The sequence below is a fragment of the Morone saxatilis genome, unplaced genomic scaffold (genome assembly GCF_004916995.1).
Source record: "Morone saxatilis isolate NCDOM2014 unplaced genomic scaffold, NCSU_SB_2.0 Contig3, whole genome shotgun sequence".
Taxonomy (NCBI): Eukaryota; Metazoa; Chordata; class Actinopteri; family Moronidae; genus Morone; species Morone saxatilis.
In genome coordinates, this window is record NW_023339873.1 from 17685230 (window position 1) to 17699931 (window position 14702).

General features: G+C 37.5%; 1 protein-coding gene across 1 annotated transcript in view; it reads left to right on the plus strand.

Moving 5' to 3' along the window:
• The first annotated feature begins 1206 nt into the window (after positions 1 to 1206).
• LOC118337486 (calpain-1 catalytic subunit-like) overlaps positions 1207 to 14702 on the plus strand; it is a 14156-nt gene continuing 660 nt past the window's right edge. The window contains exons 1-21 of the mRNA XM_035674545.1: positions 1207 to 1740; positions 3117 to 3371; positions 3923 to 3992; positions 4508 to 4626; positions 4734 to 4867; positions 4958 to 5132; positions 6059 to 6133; positions 6382 to 6467; positions 7969 to 8043; positions 8637 to 8797; positions 9385 to 9551; positions 9713 to 9724; positions 9834 to 10042; positions 10158 to 10203; positions 10360 to 10428; positions 11637 to 11694; positions 11844 to 11905; positions 12147 to 12215; positions 12401 to 12479; positions 13368 to 13484; positions 14471 to 14523. Coding sequence (XP_035530438.1) covers positions 3135 to 3371; positions 3923 to 3992; positions 4508 to 4626; positions 4734 to 4867; positions 4958 to 5132; positions 6059 to 6133; positions 6382 to 6467; positions 7969 to 8043; positions 8637 to 8797; positions 9385 to 9551; positions 9713 to 9724; positions 9834 to 10042; positions 10158 to 10203; positions 10360 to 10428; positions 11637 to 11694; positions 11844 to 11905; positions 12147 to 12215; positions 12401 to 12479; positions 13368 to 13484; positions 14471 to 14523 — 2073 coding nt within the window. The 5' untranslated portion in view covers positions 1207 to 1740; positions 3117 to 3134. The remainder of the gene's footprint in view (positions 1741 to 3116; positions 3372 to 3922; positions 3993 to 4507; positions 4627 to 4733; positions 4868 to 4957; positions 5133 to 6058; positions 6134 to 6381; positions 6468 to 7968; positions 8044 to 8636; positions 8798 to 9384; positions 9552 to 9712; positions 9725 to 9833; positions 10043 to 10157; positions 10204 to 10359; positions 10429 to 11636; positions 11695 to 11843; positions 11906 to 12146; positions 12216 to 12400; positions 12480 to 13367; positions 13485 to 14470; positions 14524 to 14702) is intronic.

Here is a 14702-nt window from a genome sequence, read left to right on the forward strand (position 1 = left end):
TCTACATTGCAGTGCAGACTTTTAAAGAGAAAAATAATATAATCTGATGATTATAGGTGGATGTGCATACAAAAGTTTGTCTGTCAGTGTCTGATTGTCCTGCGCAAACATGCAGCAATCAACACCTAGGACTATGGGTGTACCCTGCCTCTCATCTGATTGGATACACACCTTTCATCACTAATAATAGGATAAGGTACACAAAATGGATGGATCTTCATTGTGTAAGTGTGACCTTTGAGTAAAAACAAGACGTCTGCCCTCATGAGATGGCGGTTCTGCCACTGCAAGTGAGTTTGATGTCAGTACATGTACAGACAATGGTGACAGATTTCCCTAAATATTTGAACAAGTCAAAGTCATTCGTTTATTTACTTGCACTTACCGTTTTTTGATGCAAGCTAATTGGAGCGTATAATGTGGAGACTATATAATCTATTTCTCTCTATTTATCTATCAACTGTGCAGCCTGTAAAATGGACTGCAGCTACTGCTGCTTTGCCCTGTTGTTGCTCACTAGCAACAAGTAAAAGTTGACAACACCCAACCTCTGCAACGGACTCACCTCCTCTCACCTAAAACATGAGTGTTTATGTGTGTGTGTGTGTGTTCTCAATCTTTGATTTTAAATTTAATCTGACTTTAGTGTCTAATAATTGATCGCACCTAGTCCCAATCTATTATGTGCTCTTGCAAGTGTCACCAAAATGAAGCAAAGCCAGGGCTCCTGCACACTGCACTCGACCCAGCTTTTGTCCCTGTATCTTAATTCACTAAGATCGAGCCCCAGTATCTTCTTTAGGCTGCATCGCACATTTCAGTGCAGACTTTTGAGCAAAAAAAAAAATAATGCAATTTTTTTCTGTAAGTGCTATGACAGTTATACCATACTGGTTTGCTATGTATTACAGCGTGAGTGTTTGCATGTTCTCCATACGTTTGCAAAGGGTTTCAACTTCCAAAATGCGGCTTAAAAAAATTATAGGTCTGAATTTGCATGGGAATGTTCATCTGTCAGTGTATGTTTGTCCTGTGCAAACCTGCAGCAACAACTAGGCCTATAGGATACATACCTTTAATCACCACTAATACAATAAGGTACACAAAAGGATGGAGCGTAAATGTGGAGTATATAATCTCTCTCTTTGTTCATCTATCAGGTGCCAGGTAGAATCTCAGGTTACCAGTAGCATTACATAAAAGAACATACCATGCTGACACCAGTAGCCTCTGGTGTTTGCAGATAGGCTAGTACAGCAACACTGGAGATTCTTTCACACTTGTTGATCCACCCAAACACTCTGACTCTCTCTCTCTCTCTGGCTGGTTAGGTAAGTCTAAGCTCTTCATATGCAGGTAACATAGCATAACATAACAGGTCAATTGATACTTAAACTTACAGTTTAGCAACTTGTATTGTTGTTATAGCTCCAATTTCTGTTGTACAATCAATGTTGTTATATTTAATACATTTAAATGAGGAAAGAAAGAAATTAGGATGAGGTTGGGGTAGATTTAAGTTAAAATGAAACACATCTCAGACTTCGACACTCACACACATGCCTTACAAGGTTAGAGCACTTTTCACGGATTGTCCGTGAACGCACCAGTCAGCTTCCAATTTACCGAACCCTGTGAGCATGAGTAGAGCCACTGGGGAGACTGCGGTTCAGTGTTGTTCACACTGTTTGTAAATCCTGAGGTGAGAGAAACTCCAGGTTCGCAGTTCCAGAGAGAGAGGTAATTTAAATACTCCGTAAACATAACTGACAAACTGTTTTATTCCCTGGTTATTATAGCTATTGAAGGTTTACTTTCAGAATCTTAATCCTGGTTGGATATTAGTTTATTACTCAGGACTATCTAAAGTTACTACATGTCCTTGAACACAATTTAAATATCACGCAGCATCAACACTGTGACTCTGCGCACAAGACAGCTGTCAGTCAGTTAGAGACTGAAATGTTTATTGCAATAGTGTGTATGAGTGTAATTAAATGCAATGTCCTGAAGAATGTGATATAGAAGTGTGAAGACCACTGCACTAATGCTAATTGGGAAAGCGCAACATTCATTTTGCCTGGCCCATTAGCTGGAGATAAATGCATATGTTGCAAATATTCAGCCTCTTTGATATCTCCGCTTTGTCAGCAGTTTTTTTTTGTCAGATTTTTTTTTTGGGTGTGTGTTAATTTAGCCATTTTGCCCAATTTACTGTGCTCAACAGCATCTATGAACCCTGATTTCTAAAATGTGGAATTGAACTGCGTAGAGCTGAGCAGGGCACTCAAACTCAAATTGGCTTGGGGCCACTGCTGATATTTTCATCTCATAGGAGGGCCACTTCAGTATTCCAGTACTACAAGAAAAGCACAATATTACTTTTTAAAAACAGAATTGTGTTTATACTTTACTTTTGTATATGAAGGAGTAGCAAAACATTATTTTGCGGGCCATATTATATAAATTTTTGATGTCACAGGCACAGAGAAGGGGTTTGAGGGCTGGGAATGGCCTGGGGCCTATAGGATAAAAGCAAACAGTTTTTTTCTAAGAAAGATAATACCTAAACACGAACAGTAGGTTATTATATAACATACTATTTGAGGTTAAGAAGAACCAATTTGCACACTGACTGACACTTGTTTTAAAATCTTGTTTTACTCCCAAATAAAGTTGTAAAAGTAGAGAATGACAGCAAACAGGCATGTTGAGGAAAATAGTACTTTATTTTCAAAAAATGGGCTATAACATCCACACACCTTATTAATGCCCTTTTTACTGCATTGTTTTATTTTGCACTGCCTCTTATTTATTACCAATTTAATGTAATACATATTTACTATATAGTATTACTTAATTGAATATACCTGTTTCTATGTTCAAATTCAAGAGTGCAGTCCAAAGGCCCTGCAATTCTAATACAGATCTTAGGCTGTAGCTTCTTTGGGTTTAACATGTGTGTTTAGCATGTGTCCATGCATATAAAAGGGGAGTAATGCTGTGTAGGAGATTAAATGTGTACTCATGAAGGTTGATATGTATACTTAGTCTACAGTCTGTAGTATTTCTAGAATCCGAAAATCTAATTTATTTTGATTATATTTTCTGAACAGAGTTCAAACACTGCAGCAATGCCTCCACCGGGTGTGTGTATGAACATCATTAATGCACGTCACATTAAAGATGGTTCTGGGAATGTCGCCAACCCTAATAAGTTCCTCAACCAGGACTTTCAGCAGCTGAAACAGTACTGTCTCATCAAGCGGGTAAGGTACATCGATGAGATGTTCCCCCCTGACAGAAGATCTATCGGCGAAGAAGTATTGAGCCCGAATGACCTGGCCCAAGTGGTGTGGCTGAGACCAGGGGTGAGTGTTTTAGTGGCTGGAAACTGCAGATGTGATCCCATATCACAATGTTGCTGGTTAAAGAAGCATCACATTAAGCAGAAACCGGGCTACAAGGGCGTACCGATAAAAAGGATCTTTTTTTAAATGTAAATCCAATTGTAACTGGCGCTTTGGTCCTTGGTTGCTAAATATTCAATTTTATTCATCTGTCACTTGTTTACTTACTTTTTATTCTTGTTAATGTTTGGAAGATAGGTACAGTTATCTTCTGGTAGCTTCTGTGCAAGTTTCTGTAAAGTCAGATTGTTTCTGAAGATCATTGAAAGCTACATAGAGTCACAAACCACGGTGTTGATTCTCAGTTATATTGGCAGTATTAGAAATAACCATAACCATCAATGAACCATTTAGTTCAGTATTAATATAAAAATGTAGTTTTTTGTATGTATTTCTAAGGATAATGGAGACAAACCTACTAAGCAGGCCGTTATATATTATGTAATTCTTATCTGACATTGAATATTAAACCTATAACAAGTTTTGTGCTGTCAACAATTCCTCTGTTTCAGAAAATTGTTCCCATTCCATCTTTTACTGTTGATGGAGTCTCCAGGTTTGACTTTGGTCAAGGCGTAATTGGTATGAAAATTGCTTTATTCATAATAATTCATAAATTGGTTTTCCAGCTATGCCATTTTGGCAACTGCAGAGAGACAAAAGTAGGACAGGGAGCATCACGTCAGAAGATATTGTACCAATACGTTTTCTGCCCTCTCGGTTGTGTTCGTATTCTCTGTAGTTTGTAATCTGGAAACCCTTCTGTGCACCCATTACTATACTACTGTATGCCTTTACCTGATTAGTACACATTTCTGTAGAGATGGCCGGATGATACAAAGCTCCTTAGCTTGTTTTACTGAATAATACCATGTGACTGTTGATGTTGTCTGAGGTTTCAGACGCTACTGCTACTTCAGAAGTAACTTAATTTTACAGCCAATCTATATGATAGGCCCATTAGTGTGATAAGAAGAGAAATACTTGAGAAATAAGGCGATGTACCAGATGTCCCTGTGCCAAAGTCCCAAAGCTTCATAGGGCTTAATCCACCCATCACTACCTTTCTGACAACTCAATAAACATTGTTTTCCCAGGAAACTGCTGGTTTCTTGCGTCTATTGGAGCTCTGACATTCCAGAATTACATTCTTGATCAAGTTGTCCCTCTTGAGCAAAAATTTGATGAGGACTACTGCGGACTGTTCCACTTCAGGGTAAAACGACAACCAATGCCAACAGTATTTGTCTAAAAGTCAGTTCTGCTGAATGGTACATATTTGCTATAAAACTCTTCCTATTCTGTCCTTTCTCAACAACTCAGTTCTGGAGATTTGGAAGCTGGGTGGATGTCGTCATTGATGACAAGCTACCAACAATCAATGGCAGACTAATCTTTGTTCGCTCCAAGGACCCAACTGAGTTCTGGCCTGCTTTGCTGGAGAAAGCCTATGCCAAGTATGCCAGTTTCTCAGTCATAAAATGCGTATTCTCAGAGTGAGATTTGCCTTATTTCTGTGCAAGTAATTTCCCACCCATTTGTGTCAGGGTGTGTGGTTCCTACGCGGACATGAATGCTGGAACTCCTGCCGAGGCTTTGGTGGACTTCACTGGTGGTGTTCACATGTGTATCGAGCTGTCAGAACCTCCTCCAAACCTGTGGGAACTGATGCTCAGAGCAGGCCAATCCAAGTCATTAATGGGTTGTGGTACACCACAAGGGGTAAGTATTAATATACAACACAAAACCCCACTTCTTTTTTGCTTTAATGAACTGTGCTGACACTCTGCCGGGTTACTGTCTGCCTTTTTTATTAAAGCATCTTAAGGCTAAGATTATCTTAGCTGGTAGTTACAAAGATGATCTTAGTATGATATTTGAAAAATAATTAAAAACATGTTAAAGATATTTTTTTGAGCAACATCCTTTGGTATTTGATAGATGGATGTTAGATATAATAATAGCCCTTTCAAGCGGCCAACATTTTCACTTGTCATAGCAGGAAACAGATTATGATGGCATGGTTCCATTTATATGAGGTGTGTCAATAAATCTGTTCATACATGGTTGTCAGGCTGACAAGGCTCAGGGGCATGACACACAGACCATGTGAATATTTCAGCTATTTGCAAAGTTTCTTGGACGCTCCCAGATTTATAAGCAATGGCAATTGTTTTTTAATATGCATTAGTATCATGTCAACTGCCAAATCAGAGTTGAGTGTGTAGATTACATGCTTAATACTAAACATACCTGAAAGCTACAGACCCATGAGCTGTTGTATTTCTACGTTAATATTACTATTATTAATTGACATTTGAAAATCTTGTTTGTTATAAAGCAGAGATGAATGCCATTGCAGGTCATAGTTTAAAATACTTAAATTAAAATTCATGTTTCAATACAGCACAATGACCAAGGAACTTGTATTTGTACATAGATGAATGGAAAGGGTCCAAAGTGCCTTGCTTATAGAATTTATCTCATATACGTAACATATTAGTATTTTTGGAGTACTAAACAATGCTTTTGGGTTTTGCTTCTGCCATTAGAAACTTCTGTTAACTTAATTTATTATGCAGTCAAATAAAAACATGTTGCACAAGACTACCTGCAATGCTAACATATACAGTATCTGTATCTTGTAGGAAACATCTGCCAACACTGTACTTCCAAATGGATTGGTCCAAGGCCATGCCTACGCTGTCACGGGTGTGAAACAGGTGAAGGATTGCATTTGTTTTAAAGACAACAATTCAGTGATAATTAAGTGATATATTACCAACAGCTAGCAGTCAAGTTCTTAGCTCCTACCAAAGCTTGGCACAGATTCAGTTAATTTATAGGGTTATATAGTATATAGTACAGTAAGTATATAGTAAACTGTAGTGTTTATATATATATATATATATATATATATATAATTTTTATGGCTAATAGCAATTTATTTTCTCTGGTAATTGTTGGTCAGATGATTAGCCAAGGGCAGCCAGTAAACCTGGTGCGTTTGTGGAACCCCTGGGGCCAAGGAGAGTGGAAAGGAGACTGGAGTGACCGGTAATGTTTGTAAAATTTGTGTCAAGATGGTCAAGTGACTTGTGTATCTACAGCAAACCATATCTAGCTACAGGTATAAGTGACCCGGACCTAAGAAGAAATCGCTCTGATTTACTGCCTCAGGAGATACAGGAGTACAATTTTTATCTGCTTTATATTTTTTATGAGTCTCTACAGTGGTTTGCGCAATAATTAGGGCATTTGAAACAGAGCCATGAGAATCCTTTCTAAGGTTGTCCTACAGTACTAATCTCATTATTCTAAACTAGTTGTGCCAGTAAAAACATCAGTGAAAACATCAGTGAAAACATCAGTGCAACAACAGTGAAACAAGTTAGACTATGTTTTGACAGGTCCTAAATGTCAACTGCCAGAGAAATTAAATAATCAGTTGTAAATGCTAGGATGGATGTTTTGATGTTTTGAACAGAGATTTTTGGAAAACTCTGTCCCAAAAGCAAAGACTTCTCCTGTCACATTAATTTAACAGATGGTATTTATGGTTATCTTTTGGGCACAAGCTCGGGACCAAAAGCACACAGGTGTGGCTGGTTGTTTATTTATGAGTGTATGTCAGTCTATGCTAGCACAACTGCATTGCTTTTTAGAAACAACATTTCTTAGTGTCTTAACCTTAACCAAATTATGACTTGCCTAAACCTTACTCAATTCTTAAGCAGCAGACAAGATAGCTCATGCTGTCAGTGTTAACATAATTTGTGTCTAGGAAAAATGTTCTGTGTGCTTTTTGAAGTATAATCTCCTTAGTTACATATGCCCTAAGAATTTTTAACAGAGAACTGAGAAATCTCGAGCTGTCTCATTGTCTCGATGTTGCTTGCAAACTGGTTTTGGAAAATGCACCATGTCTACTTTTCCTACAAAACTACCTCACTTTGCCAGGATTTGCACTTTGGCAAACAACCTGCCGTACCTGTGCACTCTTGGCCTTGAACTTGTGTCCACTTTTGAGGAACCAACCATGTTTTTATTTTCTATGTAGTGAAAAACTTTGTCTCAAAAGTAAAGACTACTCCTGTCTATTAATTGACAGATGATATTAGTGGTTTGTGGCCTAGAAATGTGCCCCATTGCCGCAGCTTTCTCTAGCATAAGAGTCCGATTATTCACTGTGACCTTTCAGGGCCAAGAGCAAACAGGTGTGGCTGTTTTTGACCAGATGACCAAGTGCAAATTTTAGCAAAGTGTGGTGGCTTTGAAGGTAAATGTCAACATGCTGCATTTGCTGTCAAACAAATTGTACTTGCTTAGACTGAAAACTGCCAAAACCAGTTTGTGAAAAATGTCAAGACAATAAGACAGCTGTAGAAATCTCAGGGTCTTTTAGTGTGTCATGCAGAAATAAAACCATATATATCTGAGGAGATTATACTTATTTTAGTTATGTGAAAAGTGCTGTAACTTGCCTTTTAATGTTAAAATTATTATTATTATAACAATGTTGGTTCTCCTCTTCTTTTACTATAAATTGTATCCAAAGGTCGCCTCTTTGGCAAACTGTGAGTCCTGAAGATCGTCTGATGTGCCTCTCCGTGCATGAAGATGGGGAGTTTTGGTAAGCATGTTGAAATCAAATTTGATAAATGTTACAGTAATTTTAAAAAATTCTGAATGCAAAATGTTTTCACAATTTAATACAAGAGTAGCAACTACAAAAGCTTACTGAATATTTACATTTATATTTGTTTTAGAAAAATCTTTGGCTGCTGAAAGGAAAATATACACTGGTGATATGATACGTATTACGATACAGGGGTCATGATATAATAAATTATAATATATTGCGATACTGTGAGCAAGTTGATATTGCAATCTCTTTTTTTAATCTAATTTTAGGAAAACTGTCATGTCATTGTACAAATAACACACACCCTAAAATCTGCATAGTAGTCCTCAGTTTCCGAAGATTTGTACAATGTTTTTTGAGAATCGATACAATATCATTAAACAAAATATCATGATATAATATTTTTTTATATTTTGTTGCACTCCTGATTATAACTGATTATTTAATATTTTTACTTTTATAGTATTACTTATAGCTAGTTTGTATTTTAAATTTGCATGTCTTACCCCTACTGAACAATTTTTTCTTGTGTGAATCTAATGTGTTAATGTGTTATCTAAATTTATCTCCGATGTCAACAGGATGACACTGGAAGACTTCTGTAGGTTCTACTCGGATCTGGACATCTGCTGCCTGTGCCCCGACTTCCTTGATGGAAGCACTTCTTGCCACTGGAAGACCTCCTTCTATGAGGGCAGATGGGTTGCAGGAACCACTGCTGGAGGATGCATGAATAACCTCGGTACACAAACTTATCGCCTCAAAAGTACTAGGCTATAAAAAACTGAAGGATGGCAATTAGATTTTTTTTGTTATTATCCATGCATAATTTAAATGCAAATTGAATTAACAAATGTATAATAGTTTTATAAATGTATCAATAGCCCTCCCTCCCTAAACACACAATTCAGGTTTTCAAAGTAACTTAACTACCTTAACTTTATTTTATATTTGTAAAGTTTGACACTTTTAAATTTGAAAGACACATTTTGTAATTCCATTTTAAGATTAATTACTAATTCTTCATTTAAGAAGGAATAAGGAATGGGACTATTAATTTGCTTATTAAATGATATTTTTCATTAAATTCAAATTGAATGGATCAATTTATATATATTTTATTGTTGTTGTTGTTTTTAAAGACATCAATTGATGATCTTTTTAAAAACCTATATATTATCCAGTGCATACACCAGGCTCCATAACAAAGAAAGCACAATTTCCCTGGATGAAGAACTGGCTGCACGATTGTCTTTATCATTCTTCAGATTCACACTTCTCTTGGCAAGATGGTACAATGCAAAATGTGTTTGCCTCTTTTCTTTCCAGAGAGCTTCTGGACTAATCCACAGTATCGAGTCAAGATTGAAAAATTACTCAGTGACTGTTCTGCAGAACAGGGGGAAAAAAACATGCTGGTGTCTCTCATGCAAAAACCTGACAAGAGGAACAGACGCCTGGTCAAAAATCTCCACATTGGATTCTCTGTGTTTGAAGTAAAAATTGCTTTTTATTGTTTCTGTCACAGTGTGTGGACTTATAGATATGTGTAATGCATAGACATGAGGAAGTAGCTGTTGAAAAATGTTATGATTTTACTTGAACTAATTTTGTTTTGTCCCTAACATGAACTCATCTTCCTCTGATTTCTTCCAAGGTGACTGAAGAAGTAAGTAACATTTTTAGCCCAATCCTCATACACAGTATATCACCTACACTGTGCTGCTATGGAGAGAACTGCATAGAATTGAAACATCTATTCATTATTGGTATTACAGTACGCAGGACAGAGGGGGAAGTTCCCAGCCTCTTTCTTCAGGAGAAACAGTCCTGTTGCCCAAACTAAAACCTACCTGGATGCACGTGAGGTGATGGCGTTCACAATGCTGAAGCCTGGTGAATACCTGATTGTGCCATCCACCTTCAATGCCAATGAGACAGCCTCCTTCATCCTGACCATCCTGTCCAAGGCAGAGACCCACGTCCAGTAAGTCACTCACACTACTCGTTACTGACCAATGTAATGAAAATACTGTAATCTTGCATTGCTTCTCAACATTAGCCGCAAGTAATATACTGATGTCTTTTGTCTTTCCTCTCAGTGAGAGTTCTGGTGGCCATGACCATGAACATGTGGAAACAGAACAGGTGTGCAAAGTGTTAAAATATATTGTTAATTGTGGTCTTGCTGTTGTGTTACATGTTTTTTGCTATGTTGATTACATTCATAACATACAGTATAACACATACATATTGCCCAGTGCATTAATTCATCTGGAGCTGAAAGCACTCAATCTTTTGCAGCCCTCACCAGTCGAAAATGTAGAGGATGTTGAAAACAAGAAGAACTTCTTCCGCCAGTACTCTGACCAGGTAATTTGTGTGTCTTATGCTAAGTTCAGACTACACAATATCTGCCTGATAATAGCACGGCTCCACAAATTTGTGTGTAGTGTGACAAACAAAAATGGATGTTGGACGGGTCAGTTGAGTGTTTTATCCTGTGTAGTGTATCAAAATTAAAGTTAAATTATGACACATTCTGCAATGTTTTCTGTGACATTGCCTAACTTCCACGAACATGGTGAAACAAAAGAGGAATGATGTTGGTGCTGTTAGGTGTGACTGTTAGAGGAGGAAAGCTAAATATCATACAAACCGCTTTGGAAGCCCTTGCTTGTTTACATTGTTGTTCCCAAAATTCGTCCCCTATCACCCCTTTCCTGATGACGTCAATGCAGGTCAGGAAAGATGGCAAGCTGTGATTGGTCAGGGGCCAACGTGCAATGTGTCAAGAATTTATTACTCTATCGCCAAGTCTGACACAGTGACAAACAGACAGACAAAAGACAGAATTATTGTGTTGTGTGAACACAACATTAAAGCAATAGGTCAACATTTTAGAAAATATTTGCTTTGCTGCAGTGTCCACAAGCATAGACTCCTGTAAGTTACTGATCTCCGCCAGAAAATAGTCAGCCACACAACCCCCAGCAAAACAGAGAATTGTTGTCTTCCCCTTTGGTTTTGTACAGATTAAACAAACAACATGTTTATAGGTGCTGGTAGGCAGATTTTGTTACCTCATTTGAAAGAGCAGGGCTAGCTGTTTTCTCCTGCTTCCAGTCTTTGTGCTAAGCTAAACTAACCTCCTGCATGCCGTAGCTTAATACCATACATATATGAGAGTGGTATCACAATCCTCTCATCTAACACTCAGCTAGAATGCACATAAGCTAATTTGAACTATTCCTTTAATTAAAATATAATGGATTTTGAATGTATTTTTGATATCGTAACATTGTGTACATGTCTGTGCTGTATATTTTGTCTGAACTATATGATTATTCTTTTTGCTGCTTTTGTCTTTTCTTCTGCTCTGTTGGATCAGGAATTTTAAATGAAAATTTAAAAATTTAAAAGTTGTTTAAATTTAAATTTTAAACAACTTTTAACTGCACCTGCATGTGATTTCTGTGAAACTCATTGAAACCTGTAGCATGCATTATTTCCCCTCAATACAACCGTGATTATGAGAACCACTATGTGAGCCAAGTTTTTCCTTTTCATTACATCTCCAGTATGAAGAAGTGGATGCAGAGCAGCTCCAGGGCATTCTAAACGACAGAATCCTGAAAGGTTTGGACTGTACAACTCCAATAGGCTTAACAGCATATTTTCCAAATAGAAAAATGTATATACTGATCTTGTGTAGCGCTGCTGTGTTGCACTGTTTTGGCCAAATTATCCTGTCATGCTTTTTTTCTTTTTCTTCTGTTTTTATTTAGGAGACTTGAAATCTGGAGGCTTCACCATTGATGCCTGTCGCAGCATGGTTGCTCTGATGGACGTATCCTCTTGATAGTAATTGTGAAGTGGTGTACTAAAAAAATGTTTTCAAACCCCTTTTCTTCATCTCGGCTGCTAATGTGCCTTTTCGGGAATCTCTCAAAGTAAATGTAGGTACCTACAACCCGTGTGCATGCCCAAACCTGCCTGCCCTTTTTACAGTTTCACACACAAATATATTTAAAGGTCAGGCTAAGACATGACACAACATGTGCTACCTTAATACCTTAATGTTGGGCTAGACCTCAATCACAGGCCGACTGAATGGTGAGGAATTTATTCGTCTGTGGAAGAAGATTCAGACATACAAGGTAAAGGAACTAAGTAAAGGTTAAACATGTCACATCAAACAAAGATGGTGGCTCCTTTATAATTACAGAATTGAATGTAGAGTTAGAGAGTTCATCCTGATTTGGACCAGAAAGATTTTCCCGATCAGGATGTCTTTGCTGTACTGAGCTCAGAGATTCACATGAACTGTCTTCTCATTAACCAGGACATTTTCTTCCGCACCGATGTTTCGCATACAGGAACACTGTCACTGAAAGAGCTCAGAAACGCAATCATGGCTTCAGGTAGACGACCAACCACTTCTTTTCGTCTACTATAGACATAACTGAATCATCCTAGGATTCACCCCTCTTATTTTAAATGTAATGACACAGCAACAGAAAATACATAATCTTGCCAACTGTTTGTAAATTTTTGCTGTAGGATTAAAGGTTTTGATGCATAAAGGGCTATGGAACAAGCTGCCAGATATATAATATACACACACTACTTGTGAAGTGTACATTATATATATATATATATATATATATATAGTATGCAACATTGCTGTGCATTCAAACTTAAACATAAGTAAAGGATCACAAGATAAATATAAGGCATTGTACTCCATTAATCATCTAATGGAGTATAGGAAGATCAAAGTTCTGCCACAGAAATCTGTATTCATATTTGGGAATTATCCCCACTCTTTGTTTCTTTTATGAAAAGTCTTTTCTGCAGTAGACAAGATTGAGCATGCACCAAGAAATGGCTGGGAATGTGCAACGAATGTTACCACAATTTGGTCCAACCCCCCTAACCCTCCACATCTTCCAATTCCTAAGAAGTTATTATAGTACAGCATGCTTGTGTATCAACAATATAAATACTCTTGAGTTGTCAATTGTGTAATGTCAATTTATTTTAAGAGATTATACATTGTTCATGAACATCTAAGTACTTAAACAGTTTCCAGCCACTTTGTACTTAAACACAGGGAGTCCAAGCACAATAACCCTTCACAGCAGACATTTTGACTTGCCATAGTAGGACATATTCTAGTAAACCATGACAGTGTGACAGTGCTTACTGAAATAAAAATAATCTGCAGATTAATCAGCAATGAAAACAATAGTTAGTTGCATACCTAAAGGAAATAACACCTAATCGGTTGACCTATATATGTTGGTCAGAAATGAGGATCAGTGATGACATTCTGAATCTGATGGCTCTACGCTACGGTTCCTCCTCTGGAGTCATTACACTGGAGAGCTTCATCAGTCTGGTTCTTCGCTTCGACTGCATGAACCGTAAGTCAGTTTGGATGGCTGATAACATTAGACATTACTTAAGTACATACCATTCTTGAAATTGTATTCTTGGTTTGGAGTTTGTGTCTCCTTTCTCTGTGACCAGCAAACATTTTTTCTCTTCCTTTGGAATACATTTTTTTACTGAAAGAGATAAAAAATTTGTCATGAATGAATCTCTACAACACTTGATGTAAACCCAAAAACACTTGTGGGACCCCTATTCCCAAAAACACTTGTGGGACCCCTACTGGTAAAACAGTATCTTCTCTGTATTTAGGGAGGAAACATGTGCTAATGGCCAGATAAAGAACAGCATAGAATAGGGCATGTTGGTGTGCAGACTGTAATAAGTGAGAGGATCTAGCATTACAAAAGTATTTTTCTTGAGTGCCACCACAAGGTCCACATTTATGGTTTTGAGTGAAACACCGTTTGGATGGTTTTCCATAACATGCCGCACACGTTCATTTCACCCTACAGATGAATTGCAGTCACTTGGTGACAGTCAGATTTTTCATCTAGCATCCATCATCTGGTCAAAATGTATTTTTTTCTGACAAAATACCTAGAACTTACATCCTCATCAGCCTCAGCTGTTTAGTGATAATTAGCCCATTAGCATGCTAAGAGACTGAAATAAGATGTGAATATGGCAAACAGTCAACCTGCTAAATATCACCATCTGTATGTTAGCCTTGATATTTTGATGTCATCAGGTTAACTTGTTATTTTGAATGCATGTACTGGGTTAGCAAAGGAAGTCTACACTGTACCAGTGCACCATTGAGTGTCTACTGCACTCTACTGGCAGCATACCATTGTTTCACATATGAGGCAGTACAAGTGCAGCAAGTGGCAAGGATGTGATCATAATGACGAGTTACATTTTAAATTAATGTCACTGCTTGCAGCAGACATATCTGTCGCCCACTGCTTTCCTCCACAGTTTCTAGCGTAATAAGAATTTGTGTCTTTGTCAATAGAAATCTTCAGACAGTTGACTGACGGCATGACCATGACTCTTCAAGAATCAGAGGTAAGAAAACTTATTCAGAGGTGTTAGAAATGTCTGGAAATCTGTAGGTAGTTCAAGTTTTTACCTTTTAAAAAGAAGAAGGAAAATATCTCACTGGGAATTGTACTTGTTTCAAATACCATCCCCCCTGTGTGTTGAGTGTTGTTAGAAAACGCATGCTTGTACTACTAGTTTTAGTT